Source organism: Ambystoma mexicanum, chromosome 1p, assembly GCF_040938575.1.
Source record: "Ambystoma mexicanum isolate Mex_15411 chromosome 1p, UKY_AmexF1_1, whole genome shotgun sequence".
Lineage (NCBI taxonomy): Eukaryota > Metazoa > Chordata > Amphibia > Caudata > Ambystomatidae > Ambystoma > Ambystoma mexicanum.
The window spans coordinates 1,357,097,047-1,357,117,776 of NC_090921.1; the positions used below are offsets into that span (position 1 = coordinate 1,357,097,047).

The 20,730-nt window shown below is 52.1% G+C and overlaps 1 protein-coding gene across 4 annotated transcripts in view; it reads left to right on the plus strand.

Moving 5' to 3' along the window:
* LOC138454413 (nuclear receptor coactivator 5-like) overlaps positions 1-20,730 on the plus strand; it is a 144,483-nt gene that overhangs the window by 106,618 nt on the left and 17,135 nt on the right. For all 4 annotated transcript variants that reach the window (XM_069607041.1, XM_069607040.1, XM_069607039.1 and 1 more), the window contains 2 exons: positions 518-583; positions 676-741. In XM_069607041.1, the coding sequence (XP_069463142.1) occupies positions 518-583; positions 676-741 (132 nt within the window). The remainder of the gene's footprint in view (positions 1-517; positions 584-675; positions 742-20,730) is intronic.

Here is a 20,730-nt window from a genome sequence, read left to right on the forward strand (position 1 = left end):
CCATGCCACAAGATTTTTTTTCACCTGTCCTTTGGCCCCCTGTCTTTTAGCTTTCTTCCTGGCCTGAAGCCAGGAAAATACTTATATGGACTTTCAGTGCCCGGGAAAGCAGAAGCTTTTGGAGGGCTGTACGTTTGCTACCAGGAAGTGGTCTGGGACTGTCCGGTCCCAATCCACAAACTGGTGCCAGTGCGTGAGTGGTTCACCACGTAATGTCACAGGAACTGCCTTTCACCTTGAATGCTCTTTGAACCACGCCTCTTGTGTATATATGTGCTTAACACAACTCCAGGCCTGTAAATTTAAAATGCAATTGACTGCAAATGTTGAACATAATGCTTTGCTGAAGCTTTTTCGAATGGTATCAGTTTGTCTTGGAGGTTAATTATCTATTGTGACAGTCGATTTAAGAACTTTCTCGATTTATGTGACACGACGTGCAGAGTTAATCAGTGCCTTAATAAAATACTGTGATAAACTGATTACACAAGCTCAACCTATTTTTCACCTTTTCTAGATGGAGCAGAGTCCAGTTACAGGCCTTCCCTACTTGGTCATGGCATTCATTTGGATCGTACATTAGGTGGGTGAGCGATGAACATGTGAGTTCAAATGCCTTAATTTAACCTACAGGTATGAACCGCTTCACTCAAACATTTTTTCTCACTGTCCCAGATGGAGCAGAGTCCAGTTGGCGGCCTTCTTTACTTGGGCATGGCATTCATTTGGATCGTCCTTCAGGTGGGTGGTCAACATGTTCGGTGTGAGGAATCCCTTTTTGTTTTTGTTAGTACTTTATTGAAGTCTAGCCTCAACATGTTAAACTGCTCTGAGAGCAACTACCTGAAGTGCATTATCTTTGATGAAATCAAGCACCCTGACACATCTGCCTTTCAGAGGCCCTTTGTCCATCTGTTTCCTGGCATCCAATATGCATTTACTTCTCTGCCACCAGAAAAGAAGGCGTACTGCGTTGCGAATGTGGCATTTCAGCACCAGAAACACTTTGGTACAGTAGGAATCTACTTGAACATCTAGCCACCTAACAGTAATTCTAGGGATGTCAGACCGTATACACATTTAGTTTAGATCACAGCTATTCATGGGGCATAAAACCATGTTACTTTCTGATTACTTTCACTAATACAAGGGTAGAAGACCCCGTCAGTTATGCAGTGACAATCTGCAAAGAAATTGCGTAATCAACCCTGATACAGGATACTTTTCTGAATAGTGTTAGAGGAACAGTATTTCTGATGCTTGTTAATCTGCTTAGAATCACATGCTGTGCATAGTCCGACATCCAGTGGTCACTACAGAGTATTGCATTTTTTTTTTTGTAGTCGAAAAGGGGACGTCGACATAGGCGTGTCTGTAATACTATCCCTATAGTGACGTGCAGTGTACCCAAAATCCCTCACGTCAAGGTCCCTCATTGTTTTTTTCCGCCCAGAACACTGGTCGCCGTAATGCAGAGCTCGTTAGACAAATTGCCAATACCATTCATTCGACCCTTGGTGGTTTTTTTTAAGTTATCATTAAAACCTACCCTCCTTCGGCTAAGCTGTTTCACCGCCAACCAGGATCTTCGACGGTGGTGATTTCGACGGAGGTGATCCTTTCGTCGCTGCCGAACACCTGGCCCGGCCTCGCCGGCCTATACCGTAGGGAGAATGGGGGTCGTGGGACACTTCTGTTCTTTCTAAGAATGCCATTCTTTCACCCCCTTTCCTTCGGGGTCGTTATCACTTATAATTGTATCCTCAGCTATGGAGAGGACTACTTTTAGATTTTGCCCGTGCTGTAACGGCAAATTCACATGGAAGGATAAGCATAAGCGGTGTAACTGCTGCTTACCCCCGACCACAACGAGGACGGCTGTGCGGCCTGTAAACTTCTTCGCCCAAAGACTTAAAAGGACCGCAGGGTCAAGAGGTGGGCAGTCTACGCTATGTCTAGAGCTGATGCCTCACCCGCCGCCGAATGTGACGAGGGGGACGGTGATAACACTACCTCCGTATCGGAGGTTGTTGACCTCTATAAGGCAGTGGTCGAAGTGTACGAAAAGAAAGTAGTGGAACTATGTTCCCTGCTGGCCTGCACACACTCCCCACAAACCCCATCATCACGTCCCCTCCCACACACAATACACACCACCAAACACTTGCACCTGCTGATTAAGGGAATGTTCAGTGCAGTGCACTGAAAGGGCAAGTTTCAACTTCCTACTTTTATTTTAAAATGAAACCATTCCGCAACAGTTTCTTTTTAAAATAAAAGTATAGGAGCTGTAAAAGGTAATTTAAAGTAGAGGAGCATCGCTCCCGACCGCTCCCACTCACTTCGACAAGTTCGGCTCACTCCCTACTTAGGGGATGTACACCCTGGCGACACTGACGCACATAAACACACAACCCACGGCACTCCGTCTAAGTCGAAGAAGGCCCTAGTGCCAACGGAGACGCCGGGCCTACCGGCAGCCTCCGCCGACCGTAAGGGTCACAAGCCCTCCCTGCAACCGCATAAGCAACTAGCGACTGGGCCACCACCACCAAAACGCCAGACGCGCCTCGTAAGAGCGCCTGTCGGCGAAGAGGTCTCAGCACCGCCTAACACTGTGCGAGACGAACCCTCGACAGAGTTTAGTCGTCGAGAGCTTGGCGCGAATAGTCTCCACTGACGCCCAAGAGATGGGCGGCGAAAAGAGCCGCCGAGCCCCACTCACAAGGCCAGGGAGACGCCGAAGCAGACGGAAGGCAGGTACCTCCCACTCTGTCGAAAGGACCTAGTCCATGAGAAGGTTTCTCAGAGCGAAGGGTGTATATCCTCCACGCTATGGGAGAGATCTCGACGGCTACAGGCGGAAGAGCTTCCTTTTACGCCTCCAGACCGTTCTGGGTTACCCCAGTGGACTTTAGAAAGATTCCAATCATGTATGGACAAACTAATTAGATTTATGTCCACTCCTGAACAGGTAACGCCCAAGAGATCAAGAGTTACTTCAGGAACACCCCAGGGCCAAATACCCAAGACTCACTTTCAGGAGGCTAAAGAGGTCCTAAATATTGAGGATAAAAAAAAAACCCCGGAAGGTGGTTTTGAAGAATACCCAGACATGGGTCGAGGGGGCTTCGAAGAAGACCCAGACGGAGGTGGCTCACAGCCTCGACAGTCTCCAGGAGCGTCAACAGACCCTGACGCTCTGGAGCTGTCCCCTCCGCAAACCACACCAGTCAGAAACCCGTCACCTATAGACGACCAACCCACTTTCAATGCGCTACTACGTAAAGCAGCAGCACATTTTGACATTGATACAAGAGAAATTACTCCAGAAATAGACTTTGTGGAGAAAATCATTAAGGAGAAACCACCTACTAGCCAGGCCATTCCCCTTCTCGCCTCAGTTAAGAGAAGACTTAATCCATCTTTATCAACACCTGCGTTGGTTAGAGGGGTCAACCCGAGAATTGAGAAACGTTTTAGTCCCTCACACTCTGACCCATTATACATTAAGGGTCACTCAATACCTGATTCCTTGGTATTAACCACCACACGGAAAAGGGCAGGGGTTCCGCTATCCACTAGCGAAGCACCCCCAGACAAGGAGGCAAAGAAGCTTTACACCTGGGAAAGAGGATTACAGCCTCTGCAGCTTTCGCCACCAGAATTGCCAATAACAATACCTTACTGGCAAGCTATGCTGCTGCCCAATGGGGAAAGTTACGATAAGACCTCGAAGTCCCTGAGCCCTTACGAATTCGCTTGTTAGCCACTGTAACAGAAGGTACTCTGGTTAACCAGAGCATCATTAAGAACACGCTAGATGCTGCGGAGACGGCTGGCCGGTCTTTAGTTCAGGGGGTACTTCTCAAGCGTCATGTCTGGCTCCAGAACTCCGGTTTTAAGCCAGAGACCCAGGCGTCACTCATCAACAAACCAATTGAGTACTCAAACCTGTTTGGTAAGGCAGTGGATGACGCACTGGAGACAGCTAAGAAGGATTTCGATACCCTAAAGACTCTAGACCAGATCTCAAGGCCACCCAATAAGCGAGGTTACGGCAATAGATGCTTTTTTCGTGGCCAACGACACAGCCAGCAACAGTACTCCTCAGCAGGCAACTGGTCCTCCACTCAAGGAACCAGCGGACAATACGCTCAAAGAGGACATTGTGGCAAGGGAAGAGGTCGACGCCCCACTCCTAGAGGCTCCCCGGCTACCAACACCAAATGACCCGAAGGTTCGGGTCCCCTCCCATGCATCGCCGGTCGGGGGCCGGTTAACATCTTTTCTACCAGCATGGGAGGGAATAACAGACCGCTGGGTATTGTCAACCATAGGCCGCGGTTACTGCATAGAATTCAGTCGGTCCCCTACGTTCAGACCCCAAGGGGAAGGCACCTATCACCAGAGCACCTCGCCATCCTTCAAGAAGTTTAACTGCTACTAGAAAAAGGAGCAATAGAGGTCGTGCCTCTATCACAAGTAACGGAGGGTATTTATTCAGTGTACTTACCTTGTACCCAAAAAGGATTTAACCATACGCCCTGTACTAAATCTTCGCCCAGCGAACAAATTTGTCAAACCTCAAAAATGTTGTATGGTGACTTTGCAGGGAGTAATTCCCCTATCTCGGGGATTACATGACAACACTGGACATGAAAGATGCATACTTTCATATTTCAATGTTGCCAGCGCACAGAAAATACCTTAGGTTCATGCTAGAGGGCATACACTACCAGTAGTGCTACCCTTCGGCATGGCGTCAGCGCCGAGGGTATTCACGAAAGTACTGGCAGTAGCAGCGGCCCACCTGCGCAGGTTGTCCATCCCAGTATACCCTTACCTCGACGATTGGCTAATAACAGGGGATTCCTACGAGACGGGCTTCTCAAATACCCAAAAGACTGTAGACCTTTTGTTCCAACTAGGCTTCTCCAACGAGAAGTCCAGCCTAGACCCCAGCCAGGTCAAGCAATTCCTAGGGGCTCTAATTCGAACAAAGGACGGCCTCGTCTTCCCCTCCAAAGAGGGTCCAAAATATACTGTTTCAGATCCCTAAATATGTAGCCGGTCGATAGGTGACGGTACGCAAAGCAATGGAATTGCTAGGAATGATTGCGTCATGTATATATTTGGTACCTCGTGTGCGATTGCGCATGCATCCACAAGCAAGAGTGGCTGAACAGCAGTGGTGTCAGGCCAGCGGACAATGGGACAATCTAGTGGTGGTCTTGCAGGCTTTGGTTCTCTCGCTACGGTGGTGGTCGCACAGTTTGGACTTCAAGTGTAGCATCCAAAGACATACATTTGCTGGAACTTCTGGCACTGAAGGCTTTCCAGGCACACCTTCAAGGGAAGACAGTGCTGGTCCTCAGACAGCACTGGTCCTCAGACAGCACCACAGCCATGTAATACCTGAACAAGCAAGGGGGCACTCACTCTCCAGGACTGTCCAAGCGGTCCCAAAACATCTGGAAGTGGGCTCTCAGACACATGTTCCTGTTATCACAACATGTACCAGGGGAACTCAATCTGCTGGCAGACGAACACAGCAGAGACTTCCCTCTGCCCGCAGAGTACGAATGGCGATTACGAGAAGACATTGTCTCCGTTTCGCACATTGGAGCTTCCCAGAAATAGATCTGTTCGCAACTCTGGAGAACACCCAATGCCAAGACTGCGCCTCCAGGTACCCCCAGAACCGCTCCAAGGGGAACGGTCTCTGGATAACATGGTCAGGGAAATTTGTTTACGCTTTTCCCCCCTGACTCCCCTTCTCAACAAGATGCACCAGGAACAAGTTAGCATGATACAAGTGGCCCCGGCAACCCTGGTTCGCTCACCTAATGGAGATGTCGCTGTCTCCACCGTTGTAACTACCTTGCCTGTACAACATGTTGTCACAGGACAAGGCCAGAACGCTGCACCCATGCTCAGACACTCAACTTAGCAGCCTGGCTCTTGAGGTCATAGAATTCGGACATTTACAACTCCCTCAAAGATGCATGGACATCCTTAAAGAGGCAAGGAAACGAAACGCTCGTTACTGCTACTCTAGCAAGTGGAAACGGTTCGTCATCTGGTGTAGAGCAAAGACCATCAACCCCGTTGACTGCTCTCCCATACAGATTGTTCTTTACCTGACTCACTTATTAGACTCGGGGTTAGTCTTTAATTCTATAAAAGTTCATCTAGCTGCACTTTCTGCATACACCACGTCTCAACATGAGGTGTCATGGTGGAAAGTTCCAGTTAAAAAAGCCTTCATGGAGGGAGTAAAAATAATCCACCCTCCTATATCTAACTCTGCTCCTGGATGGGACTAAATGTGGTACTAACCAGGCTTATGGGGATCACCCTTTGAACCCATGCACAAAGCAACACTTAAGAACCTCACTCTTAAAACTGCTTTCTTAATAGCCATCACCTCCATTAGGAGAGTAAGTGAACTACAAGCGCTCTCTATACTAGACCCCTTTGTAACAGTTCACAAGGATAAGGTGGCCCTACGCACGCATCCTAGGTTTGCACCGAAATTCATTTCTAAATTCCATGTCAACCAGTCGATGGAACTACCAACGTTCTTTCAAAACCCATCAAACTTGGGAGAAAAGCCTGGATACACGATGTGCGCAGAGCGGTCCTGTTTTATATGGAAAAGAACTAGACCACTGAGAAAGACTAATCGGTTTTGTCTCGGTGGCAGCAGGAAGAGGAGATGCAGTTTCAAAATCCACTATCTAGATGGATTGTCCAATGCATCACTCTGTTTCTCTCTTGCTAAGCGAGAACTACCCTTTAAGCCAAGAGCACATTCTACTCGAGGCACTGGGGCTTCTCCAGCATGGGGTCTGGCATGGATTCACATGCTCATGAATATTCCCCGTCGTCAGGCTGGGAATCCTCGGTAAAGAAAAAACCAGTATCAGTTTCGTTTATGATCTCTTTCGTAGTACTAACCAATCACTGGTCTCTGCGTCATACTGACCACAGCCAATGACTGCCCTCTACCTAAGCACCGCCTCTGGCAGCCATCTTCAGATTTTTACCGCACGTTCATGTGTTGGGATCCTCGTGCTATTGCTCTCGAGCGTTAGTGCTATTTTTTCACGTTTTTTCTCAAAAACTTCGTTTTTTTCGGTCAAAAGAGCCTCAAGCTCCACCGACTCTCCATCCGATCAACGGGGACCCGTGTCGGATTCGTCTGCGCCCCTCAAGGGTGAAGATTTCGTCGAGCTACGCTTCTGGAGGACTCCAGAAGTTTCTCAGGACCGGACATGGCCCAGGAGAAGGGAAGCTCGACGCCCGGAAAGCTTTTCAGGATCTGCCCTGGATGCCAGCTGCAGAACGTCTTTAAGGAGGACGAACACTCCTTTTGTCTCTACTGCTTACTTGAGGACAAGACGCACGTGGAGAAGGACTGTGCGTTTTGCGGCAACATGTCGGAGCGGACCATGAAGGACCGCCATCAACGTCTCGCCAACTGGCTGGAAGGGAAGAGCCCGTCAGGCGAGAAGAAGAGGAAGAAATCCGAGCGGTCTTCTAAGACCTTTGAGGACGCCCCGGCAACGGGGGTCCAACACAAGGCCAAGCACCGCGAGTCCGCTGGCACCGGGAGCGCCGAACGGTCGGGCTCTACGGGCGCCAGGCAGGGCGCACCCTCCCCGGCACCTTCAGCCACGAGCCAACGCTCTGGGTCGGGTAAGAGGAAGGGCGAGCACCCGGCGAAGCTCCTGGAGAGGCCCCGGTCGAGCTCGAAGGCCCCATCGGAGGGGGAGCGAGGCAGTGTCCCCCCCCCCCTCAAGGATAAGGCGGTGAAGGCCTTAATCCATCCGGCCAAGCCCTCTATCGATACTGTCGCGGCGGCCCTGGCTCAGCCTGTGGAGGCTACACCAGTGGTGGCGACCTCGGGGCTCAGAGTCTCCCTGCCACCTCGGAGGGAGTCCTCTTTTGTGCCCATCGATAGGACCCCCGTGAAATCCCCGGCGGGGAAGAAAAAGGGGGGGCAGGGCGTCGTCGTAGATTCGGCCTCAACCTCAGAGGAAGAGCTGATTGAGGTCTTAAGCCACGGCCTTGGCGTGGAAGAAGACCGGCCCGTCGGGATGGATCCCGACGCAGGCGACGACGACATCGTCGAGTGTGCCGACGGGGCCCCTGATCGCCCGTCGGATTCCCCTCTGCCAGCGCCGCAAGACAACTCAGCGGCCATTTTGTCGGCTATACAGTCCTTATGTTCAGAGATAAGGACGAGACTACCGTTGCCGACGGAGGAACCTCTCCCGTCGGGGGATCCGGGACCTTCTGGTGTTCCCCTGCCCAAGAAAAGGATTCACCCTCCACCTCCTTTTCAGCCGTCGCGCCCCGTCCAGCCCTCCTCCCCGTCCACCCGAGGGGATGATACGGGGACTGACACGGCAGCAACGGGTACGGACGCCGAGGTATACGACGAGGATCTACCGTCGTCACCTCCCACCAGGGCTTCTCCGCCCGACGAGATTGGATCATTCCACTCCATGATCGCCAGGGCATCCGAGCTTTTCCAACTCTGCCCTGAGGAGAAGAAAAAGGAAGGATTCCTTTATCAACGGCGCGAGGCCAAGAGGAAGACTGTCCTCGCGGTGCCTCTACTGGACGACATTTGGGATGAGGGCCTCGCCCTCCTCAAGAACCCTTCCACGACGCCAGCTAGAAGAGACCGGTACGAGAAGTACCGGGTCCCGGACGCGGCCCCCCTGTGCCTCCGGGCGCAGCCTACCCCGGACTCCGTCGTCTCCACGGCGGCCAGGAAGAAAGCGGGGGGGGGGTGCGGCCTCCACATCGACTTCCCCACCGGACGGTGAGGGAAAGAAATTGGACGCTATGGGACGCAGGGTCATCTCGTCTGCAGCGACGACGATTAAAGTGGCCAACGCCTTGGTTATCGTGGCCCGCTACGACAGGGAGCTATGGTACAAACTGGCTCCCCTGCTGGACTTCCTACCGGACGACAAGAGGGCAGATGCCCTGGAGATCCTACAGGAAGGTGGTGAGGTGGCGTCGGACCACGCCATCACTATTGCGACGGACATCGCCGACACTGGGTTTCGCCAGTTGGGCAACGGCGTGTGCCTTAGGCGGCGTGGATGGCTCAAGGCTACGGACTTCCGTCAAGACGTACAGACCAGAGTCCTGGACATGCCGTTCGATGGGAACAACCTGTTTGGGAAAACAGTGGACGATTCCCTTCAGGCCATTAAAGCGGACACTGAGACGGCCCGGGCCCTTGGGGTTCTGCAGCAACGACGGATGCCCTTTCGGAGCAGCGGAGGCAAGGGCGCCTCCAAAGGTTCCGGCGGCGGTTTCTCCACCTACCGTCAAGCGGCCCGCTCGTCGTCTAAGGAGGCCTACAGAGGACGAGGCAAGTCTGGCGGACCCCGCCGTCGTCGCCAAGGAGGTCAAGGCGGCAAAGCCTCGTCGAAACAGGATTGAACCGGCCGTGGGGTCGGGCCCCCACCGAAGCACCCCGGTGGGAGGCCGGCTGGCGAGCTTCGTCAGCGTGTGGGAGTCCATCTCCACCGACCGTTGGGTGCTGGACGCCTTAGCCCGGGGCCACGCGCTCGAGTTTCAAAGAAGGTGCCCGCGCGTCCCCCCCGTGGCCAGGAAAGAGCTTCACGTCCCTCAGCTTCTCCTGGAGGTAAAGGCGATGCTCAGGAAGGGCGCCATCGAACTCGTCCCAAAGAGGCTTCGGGGCTCCGGAGTTTACTCGAGATACTTCCTCGTGAAGAAGAAGACGGGAGGATGGTGCCCCATCCTAGACCTGCGACGTCTGAACAAGTTCATCAAGGCGCAGAAGTTCCGGATGGTCACACTCCAGCACGTCCTGGGTCAGCTGGAGGAAGGAGACTTCCTGTCGTCGTTGGATTTGGAGGATGCCTACTTCCATATTCCCATCCTAAAGGGGCACCGAAAATTCCTCAGGTTTGTGGTCCAAGGGTGTCACTACCAGTTCAAAGCCCTCCCCTTCGGACTACGGTCGGCACCCAGGGTATTCACCAAGTGCCTTGCACCGGTGGCGGCGCAGCTGCGCCGCGAGGGGATCCACGTCTACCCCTACCTGGACGACTGGCTCATCCGAGCCAAGACGAAGGAGCTCACCGTGGAGCACACGGCAAGGACCGTCCAACTTCTCACTGTCTACCCCTACCTGGACGACTGGCTCATCCAAGCCAAGACGAAGGAGCTCGCCGTGGAGAGCACGGCAAGGACCGTCCAACTTCTCACGGACCTGGGATTCTCCGATACGCCAAGTCCCACCTGGTACCCGCGCAAAACGCACTGTTTCTGGGAGCGAAGCTCGACAGTGTCCCTTCTGGCCTCCCCGTCGGAGGAAAGGACCAGGTCCATCCTGGGCAAGGTACAGCGGATGTTGGTTTCCGACGCGGCCAAGGTGAGGTCCTTCAAGTCACTCCTCGGAATGATGTCTTCCTGCATCTACCTCATTCCCATGTGCAGGCTCCGGATGCGCCCGTTGCAGGAGTTCCTGGACGCGCGCTGGATCCAAACGACGGGCAGCTTCGAGGAGAGGATCACACACGACGAGAGTTTCCGCCGAGCGGTCCGGTGGTGGGGCAACCGCGCGCATCTGACGGCGGGCATGGACTTCCAGACCCCAGACCACCAGGAGACAGTGACCACGGATGCCTCCCTGGAAGGGTGGGGAGCGCACACCGAAAATCTGCACGCGAGAGGCCTTTGGCTCCCGACGGAGAAGTCCCTCCATATCAACGTCCTGGAGCTCCGTGCAGTGTTCTGGGCCCTCTGGTCCTTCCTTCCGTCCCTCAAGGGCAAGGTGGTGAGGATCTTCACCGACAACACCACCACCATGTTTTACATCAGGAAACCGGGCGGAACCAGGTCCCCAGCGCTGTCCAAGGAGGCGCAGGACCTGTAGCATTGGGCCGTCGCCCAAAGGATGTTTCTGGTGCCGTTTCATCTGGCAGGGATAAAAAACACCATCGCCGACTCACTCAGCAGGGAGCTGCGCTCGTGCCACGAGTGGGAACTACGGCAGGATCTAGTGGATCGCCTCTTCCGACGGTGGGGCACACCCCAGATCGACCTGTTCGCGACGGCGACGAACTCCAAGTGCCGGAGGTTCGCCAGCAGGTTTCCCCAGGCGAGGAGCATGGGCGATGCTTTCTCGTTCCCCTGGGAGGGCCTGTTCCTCTACGCGTTCCCTCCTTTGCCACTGCTAATCCGGCTCGTCAACCAGCTCAAGAGGTCACGGTGCAGGATGATCCTCGTCGCACCTGCGTGGCCGAGGCAGATATGGTTCCCGGACCTTCTGGACTTGTCAGCGTCCCCGCCAATCAAGCTGCCGGTGGACGCGGATCTACTCTCCAGGGAAGGAGGCGCCATCCTCCACCACGACCTGAAATCGCTGAACTTGCAGGCCTGGCTCCTGCAGCGCTAGAGTTTGGAGGATACGACATACCGGCCGACTGCAGAGAGGTTCTTGCAAAGGCCAGGGCGTCCTCGACTCTTAAATGCTACGGACACAAATGAAAGAGGTTCTCTGTCTGGTGCCACGCACAGAAGATTAACCCTCTACGGATTACGGCTCCCCAGGTACTGCCGTACCTGCTGACGCTGGCCAAAGCTGGACTGGCACACGCGTCCATCAAGATTCATCTTGCTGCGATCTCCCGATACACCAGAACCACGGGCCGGACGTCCCTGGTGTCTCATCGTCTGGTGAAAGAGTTCATGAAGGGACTGTTCAGATCGTTCCCGCCGGTGAAGGCTCCGGCCCCGGCGTGGGAGCTCAACGTGGTGCTGACCAAGCTCATGGGACCTCCGTTCGAGCCTCTGCACTCGGCCCTGTTGAAGTTTCTGTCGTGGAAAACAGCGTTTCATGTGGCCATCACCTCCGCACGACGGGTGGGAGAGATCCAGGCCCTTTCATGCAAGGCCCCGTACTTGACATTTCACGACACGAGGGTAGTGCTCAGGACGCACCCCTCCTTCATGCCCAAGGTACCGTCGGACTTCCATCTCAACGAACCCTTGGTGTTGCCTGTGTTCTTCCCGTCTCCTTCGTCGCCGGCTGAGAGGACTTTGCACTCGCTGGATGTGGCTAGAGCGCTGAAGTTCTACGTGGACCGCACGAAGTGTTTTCGGAAGACGTCCCAACTCTTTGTGAACTTTGGACCTGTTAATCAGGGGAAGGCTCTCTCGAAGGCTTCCATTTCCAGATGGCTCTCCGGCTGTATCATGTACTGTCATCGGTTGGCAAACCGACCGCTGCCTGGCCGTCCGAGAGCCCATTCCACCAGAGCGATCGCAGCTACCACGGCGTTCCTTTCTGGTGTGCCCCTGCTGGACATATGCAGGGCTGCTACGTGGAGGTCGACGCACACCTTCACGAAATTCTACTGCGTCGATCGGGATTCCAGGGAGGAGTCCAGGGTCGGCCAAGCAGTGCTGCGCAACCTGTTCGCCTGAGGTGAGCATGGTGAGGAGGTAAGATGCTTAATGTTGAGTTTGATGTACTGCTTAATGTTGAGCCTTTGCCACCTCCCGTGGTTGTGCATGTGTGTACTGCTATGTATTCTTTATTCATGAGCATGTGAATCCATGCCAGACCCCATGCTGGAGAAGGAACAAGTTACTTACCTGTAACTGTTGTTCTCCAGCATGGGTCTGGCATGGATTCACATGCGAACCCTCCCGCCTACCCCTCTGCGGCTCTCATACTGCCACTTCTCGTGCTTCCAAATCTGAAGATGGCTGCCAGAGGCGGTGCTTAGGTAGAGGGCAGTCATTGGCTGTGGTCAGTATGACGCAGAGACCAGTGATTGGTTATTACTACGAAAGACAGATCAGAAACGAAACTGATACTGGTTTTTTCTTTACCGAGGATTCCCAGCCTGACGACAGGGAATATTCATGAGCATGTGAATCCATGCCAGACCCATGCTGGAGAACAACAGTTACAGGTAAGTAACTTGTTCCTTCCATAGCATTCATTGCAAATGTCCCTCTTGAGTCCATTTGCAAACTGGCAACTTGGAGTTCTGTACACACCTTTACAAAACACTGTCTAGATGCCCATTCTAGATCTGAGTCCCAGGTGGAACAAGCAGTATTAAGACCCCTTTTCTCTACTGTTCCTTCTCACAACCCACCTCCAACTCTGGGTACTGCTCGTTAGTCTATGCACAGCATGTGATTCTAAGCAGATTAACGAGCATCAGAAGACATGCTTTACTTAACGTAAAAGCATTTGATTGTATCTGCCTAGATTCACATGCGCCCACCCTTCCTCCCCGTTCGGATTGAATGAACATAGACCGGAACATGGACATCTTATTACTTTCTCTTTTCTGTACTCGCGTCTAAGAAGGCTCCCTCAGGGAAGAAAAAATACAGAGGGACCTAGACGCGTGAGGGATTTTGGGTACACTGCACGTCACTATAAGGATAGTATTACAGACACTCCTATGTCGACGTCCCCTTTTCGACTGTGAAAAACAAAATGCAATACTCCGCAGTGACCACTGGATGTCGGACTATGCACAGCATGTGAATTTAAGCAGATACAATCAGAAATGCTTTTACGGTAAGTAATGCATGTCATACCTACAACTACATTTATGATAAGTGTTATACTAGGTGAGTAAGACCTTTTGGTGTAATATTCAAGTAGTTTCTTTTTAGCTCAGTGGAACACAGACTAAGATGAGCAAGAACTCTACACTAATTGCACCTGGCAGACCAAGATCAGCTACACCTAAACTCTTAAGAGGGGCACACGGCTATTCTAGGCAGGTAAAACCTAAGGATGTAGCATACTACATTTGCTTTTCAGATCATTGGAGCACAGATTGAGGTAAGCCATAGGATGGCACACTCTTGGGACAGTTTTTCTGAAGCCCAGCTAAGGGCTTAGTAAAGCCATTCAACCAAGGCAGTACCAGACTCCACTAAGGCTGTACCACCTGAGTTCAGGGTAGCGTAGACTGAGTAGCCATGCTCATCGTAGATTGGAGAGGGCTGTAGAATCGGTACAAAGAAATTGTAATACGAATGGCCAAACACTATATTGTAAAAATAAATGTTTTATTTAATCTTGGAGGAAAGGAGTACCATCATCAGATCATATAAACACTTAGAAAAACACAACACTATGGTTTAGGGTACACAGACCAAAGCATATGACCTAATTTTGAACAACTAACAGTAGTTCTAGGGAAGCCAAAACCCATAGTTAATTTTGGATGACTTTCTGTAATACAAGGGTAGTAGACCCCATCAGTTGTACCATGACGCTCCGCAAGAAATCACATAGTAAGTGAACTGGACAATATACTTTTCAGAATAGTGGAACCCTTATTGTAAGAACATTTAAACGCCTATTACTCCCATGTCCCGTCCCCTTTCCTTTGGGACATTCTGTCCTTCAGGAGGGGACCGGAGCACTTTTTATAAAAAGATCAAACAGAAAAATGTGTGGTCCTCCTTTTTACGCGGGGTACTGCATGCAGCCGTAACCCCACCCTCCTGAGCTCCGCATCGCCCTTCAGTCCTTTTCTCCGCACGGTCGGGGCTGGACACACTTGCAATTTTTCTTCTTTACTGTTGTCCTGCTCTCCTGCTACAGGTCTGCGGTCGTGTAGTCCTACATCTATGCCGGATCGTTTGGGATTTCTTTTGTTACTCTTGCGAACGTAGTTTCACTAGGGCGGATCCCCACTCTGTTGGAGTGTCTGGGACTGGATCACTATTGGGTATTTCTACTGCGACTCCCTTTCAGTCCGTCGTTTTCGTCGATGGGAGGAAGTCTTCCAGCGCATTCCTTCACCGCATTTTCAACTCTTCGTTGACTAGAAGTTCCTTACTTTTTAGGGCACTCTGGCTGGTGGACACCTTCCCGGTGTCCTACTGGTCCTGGAGGGGCTTCAAGAGCTCTGCTACCAGGGTTTCCCCTTAGGTGCCTAATGGGCGTACCAGGGTTTTCTGAGGGTTCCCGTGAGGGGCCTGCCGACACTGGATTACGTTCCGAGGTTCACTGATCAAGTTCTGATGCTTTGGGTACTGGAGTTCATGCCGAGGTCTCCTTGTCTGGAGCTTCCCATACAGACACTGGGGTGCGCCCTGAGGCCTCCATTGAGGCTTTCAGTACCGAACCACGGTTCGAGGCCCCTCTCGGGGGAGCTGTTCAGACCAGACTGTTCTGAGGTTCCTCTTTGAGGCTAAGGTGTGTACCGACAGAACTGAGACCTGTTAGGGTCTTGTCTGTGAGGTGGATTACTCAACATTCCTGCACTCGCGGTGATGCCGGTTCTGTTGCGGGGCAAAGGGAGAGACTAACTTCTGTTACCAGCTTTGCCGAGGTTACTCTCTTGGAGGCTAATTCAAGGGGCCATGTCAGGATGTCCAGTAAACATGCATGGCCCCATAGTACCGATCCTAGTGTCAAGGCTAAAGTTTCGATGAAGTCCCCTGTCCAATCTGGAGATGCCTGCCTCATCCATGCATGTGACGCAGTTCTCTTCAAATAATAAAATTGCGGGCCTTCCCATGTGGTCTACGGTGGCCATTTTGGATTCTTCCCTCACACCCACGCTATCGACAGCGGGTGCTGGGAGCCTTCTGTTTGACAGACAACCTTTTCCACAGGACAGTGTGAATCCGTTCCGCCCCTCTTATGATTGGTGCATTCGGATGCCACTGCTGCATACAGTCTCGCTTCCTCCTGCCTTAACCTTAGCTTGTCACTTCTAGATAGAAATGTGAGTGTTGGCATGTGCCACACGTATCTGAAAGTCTTAACCTTGGCTTGCGTCCCATCTAGACAGGATGTTAGCATGCGCCACACTTAGATGGAATAGTGAAAGATGGGAGCCTCCACAACCAGACAATAATTGCAAGCACAGCAATGCCAACTAACCAATCCACTAACCCTCTGCATACACCTCTCAAACTCTAACCAACCACAAGCCTTAAACGCAGCAAACTTCACTGCAACAACAAAACAAACCGCACATAGACTTGCACAACAGCACACGACGACTGGTCTGAGGCTGCCAACAGCACATCACTGCTATTTTGCGCTTTTCCAGCTCATTCCCACTAGCTCACCCCCCGCCCCTCCCTTTTTCAGAGCTGCCGGAGCATCACTTCGGTGGTGATGGTGCGTGGTACAAATATCCTTTAACAGTCTGCCCCATTGGTCTATGTAGACCTGGTTGGTGGCGGGCCATCTTGGCAGTCTTCCTCATTATGTTTGTGGGGGTATGCCCCTCATGAGCGGCCTCTGCCCACTCCAGTTCCTAAAACTTCGTCAGAGGATGCCTTTTTTTTGGAAGTCTTATGAACTCTGACCCCATGAGGGAGTACTTTAAGGGTCTTTTTAGGGAGATCTGCCCTCCGGTGCCGCATCCTGCCCCGACAGTTCCAGCCACAGCACCTGTCGCCCCGGCAGCTGTACTGCCTCTACCTCCCGGCCTTCCTCCAACTCTTCTGCCTCCTTTGTCTACGGTTGGCATTGCAACCATCTAATCCTGACATACTGAATGACCCTCAGGCATATCAGGATAGTGAGGACCAGCCCCATTCTGTCAGGGCATTCTATGGCCGGGTCCTCGACATGTCTCTTTGACATACCAGCACCTGATGCACCCGCTCCGCAGGAAGGGGTGCTTTCGGGGTGCTCGCCTTGTCTCTGCAGGAGCGCACCGGCCTGTTCCTTCAGAAGGATGTTCTGGCCGAGGCCCGCAAGGTCTGGGATAATCCCCACACTGGGTTGCTTATCAAGAAGAATTGATTCCAGTTATAGGCTTCACACTTCCGAGGAAGTAGCCTTGGCGTCCTGGCCGCTCCCTTCCTCAACAGTGGTAGCTGCCACCACTCTGCAATCCAAGCCGGTCTCTGCGACCTCTGCAGCTGCGGCTCAAGTTCTGGCCTAGGAAGACAAATTGCTCGCTTCTTTGGGCAAGAAGGTTTTTGCCAACTCAGCGCTACAATTGCCTTCAGGCTAACACAGAGCTCATTTTGGCGGGGAATATGAAACTGTGGAGGGATTTGGCTGATTTCCAGGAGTTAATTCCTGTGGACAGGCTGGAAGACTTTAAAGGCGGTTTGTCAGACACCAGAGTATTGACGCAGGATATACTGGAAGCTGCTGTGCACTATGTTGATGACTCAGCTCGAGGCCTTATGTTGGTGGTAGACACCTCATCAAGCTTGGCTTCATGCAACAAAGTTTTCGAAGGAGGTCCAAGATAAAGTTCTGGACCAGTCTTTTGAAGGCAAAGTTGTTTCATTCCTCAACGGATGACAAGCTCACAAAGATTGGCGATCACTCAAACTGCCAAGTGTCTGTCAGTGCTAGTGAAGGCCCTAGTCAAAGCTCCGATCTGGATCCATGTCTCAGTCCTACTCGGGCTTCAGGGGGTTCCAAGACCGCAGGTCACGCAGAGCTGATCTGCCGACGGGTAGCTCCTGTCGGAAACAGCAATGCGGTCGATTTCTCTCGTCTTCAGGAACGTGTAGTCTCTCTGCCGAAAGTCTGCAAAATATTTGTTGCCGCTCGCATGAGACTCCAGTGGGGGGACTGATTTCGTCTTATCTGGAGACATGGCAGACCATCACCGAAGACTGGTGTGTTTTGTCCATCACTCAGGCGGGCTTCCACCCCCCCAACCCTTCAATCCTCCCTTCCTTTCAGCAGTCGGCAACACCCCCCCACCCCCCCCCCTCGGAGCGGAGGTCCAGAAGCTTCTAGACCTCAAGCGGTGTAGTACATTCCTCTAGGGGAACGAGGGGAGGGCTTCTACTCTCGTCTGTACAGTGCCCAAACCCAACCAGGCTACCTTTCCCAGTTCAATCTTTTCTCTTCCCCAAGAGATTCAAGCTGATCACGCCCTGCCAAATAAAGTCCTCTACGGAAGGGCGACTGACTCAGAGTTGTGGACCTTCAGGACTCATATGCATATCCTGATTTGGAGCCTGCATCAGAAATCTCTGCGGCTCTCCCTGGGGAGAGGAGCATTTCAAATTCAGAATGCTCCCTTTTGGTCTCGGCTCAGCGCTGCATGTCTTCACAAAGATGTCGGTCATTGCAGCTTTTCTTCGGCTACAGGGTATTCTTGTGTATCCATATTTGGACTGGCTTCTGCGCAGTCCTTGTCAAGTGAAGCCTTGCACAGCCTTCATTCTCTCCTACAGCTCCTGTTCTGCCTTGGGCTGTCGGTGAACTGGTGGAAATCCTCCTTGCCGATCTCTCGGGGCCTGATATTCCTGGTTTTCTGTTGGCACACTATTGACTGCAGGAACACTATTGATTGCAGAGTGTACCCGACTGTGGACTGAATGACGGATCTGTTGGCCACATGTCAGTTTTTCATTCGGTCAGAGCATGTTGGCCTGGGGGTTCCAGAGACTTCTAGGCCGCATGCATGCTTGCTCTTTCCCTTGCGCGTCTCGAGATGAGACGCATGCAGATGGCTCTTTGGAGCTCCTGGCTTCAGGTAGTGGACCCGGACGCCAAAATGATTCCGGTTCTGTCCTGCATGTCAGATCTCCTATGGTGGTCATCTTCCAGCAATCTGTCAGTGGGTGCTCCTGTCCAGCTGCTCTGCCCTCAAACGACCATTATGATGGACTCCTCCCTTTTAGGGTGGGGCGCGATGTTAGATAATCTTCAGGTTTTCGACCTATGGTCGCCACAGGACAGACAATTTCAGATAAATTATTTGGAGCTTCTGGCGCTCAAAGCTTTCAAGCCAGTTGTAAACAAAGTGGTCTGCATCCGCACAGACGATGCAGTATCAATGTTTTACATCAACAAGCAGGGGGGTACCAAGTCACCTCCCCTTGTGGATCTAGCCATTCAGATTTGGAAATGGGCCGTTCAGCATGGTGTTTGGCTGCTGGCAGTACACATTCCAGGCCAACTGAATGTGACTGCAGACTCTCAGCCGACGAGCGGTGGTCAGCTACGAGTGGGAACTGAACGCGGAGATCCCCTCCGACCTTTTTAGCCATTGGGGTACTCCAGGAGTCGACCTCTTTGTGACGTCGTCCAACAGGAAACTTCCTCTCCGTTTCTAGGAACGACTCTGAGCTTCTTCCCTGGTGGATGCTCTCTCAATTCTGTGGCACATGAGGGCCTAGGCCTTCCCGCCTCTTCCTCTGATTCACCGGGCGCTGTGCAAGCTCAGGAACGTGACAAATTGCACTCTCCTGTTCATAGCTAGCCATGGTGGCCAGCCAGGTTCTGGTTTTCGGAGCTTCAGCATCTGTCGGTGTGCTCCCCAATCAGGCTTCCGCTGATTCCTGACCTGCTTCACCAGAGTGATCAGCAGATGTGGCACCCCTCCCCACAATCATTCAGCTTGGCGGCCTGGTGCCGGAGTTCAAATCCTTAGAGTTTCAACTTGTCCGCAGATAATATGCATATTATCCAGGCGGCTAGAAAACCTTAGCAAGGTCTCAGTATAGGAGCAAGCGTCTCCAGTTCTGTCACTGGTGTTCAGTGAAGCAGGTGGTCCCCAGAAATGCTACCATTAACACGGTTATGTCTTTAGTTTCTCATCTGGCATCTTCAGGCATTCATGTTTTGTAGGAATGATTTGTCGGCTATCGCCGCTTACCTGTCCACGACACTTGCTCTTTTTCTTTGACAAACCCTGTCATTAAAAGGCATTTTGCAGGGCTATTGCATCTTTATCCACCTGTGCGCAACCCGCATCAAAAGTGGGGAACTGAATGTGGTCCTCACTGACTTATGCCATAAGCCCTTTGAGCCCATGGCTACGGTGGACTTGAGGTTCCTTTCGTGGAAAATGGCTTTTCTAATTGCAGCGACTTCGGCAAGACGTGTAAGTGAGCTTCAGTCCTTGTCTGTAGAACATCCTTTCCTCACTTTCATAAGGATATGGTTGTCCTCTGGACTAATCCTTCTTTCATTCCAAAGGTGGTATCCGATTTTCATTTGAATCGGTCCATTTTGTTACCAGTTTTCTTTCCAGACCCGGCATCAAATGCCGAGAGGATATTGGACGATTTGAATGTCAGACCAGCTTAATTTGGACAGAACATCTAAACTTAGGAACTCTTCCCAGTTTGTGACCTTCGGAGATCTGGAAGGAAACCCAGCCTCAAACGACTATCTCCCGATGTATTGCTTCCTGTATATCAGAGGCTTATACCGTTCAGGGCCTTCAGCCTCCAAAAGGAATTCATGCCCATCTTGTGCAGGGCAAGGCGGCTGCCGTTGCCTTCCAGAAATGTTCCTTGGGAAACCATTGCCAGAGCGGCTACGTGGGCTTCCCCGTTGGCTTTTTGTAAGCATTACTGCTTAGACCTGAGCTCTAGAGCTGATGCTCAATTTGGTCATGCTGTTCTTAAAACCCTCTTTCAGTAAAGGAGTTCCATCCACCAGTTTTTCTGTGAGTGCTTGGTAATCTTCCAAAAGTATGGAGGAAAGGGGATGGGACGTAGGAGTATAAGTTACTTTCCGTACTGACTACCTTACTCCTAGTCCATAGTCCCCTTTCCTCCATACGCCCGCTCGCCCTCCCCTCTAAGTATCCTCTATTATTCCTTAAAGGTCAGACCTGGCGATGGAAAAGGACTGAAGGGCGATTCAGGGGGGCAGGGTTAAGGCCGCGTGCAGTACCCTGCGTGAAGAGGACACATTTTTCAATTTGCTTTACAAAAAGTGCTCCGGTCCCGTCCCTA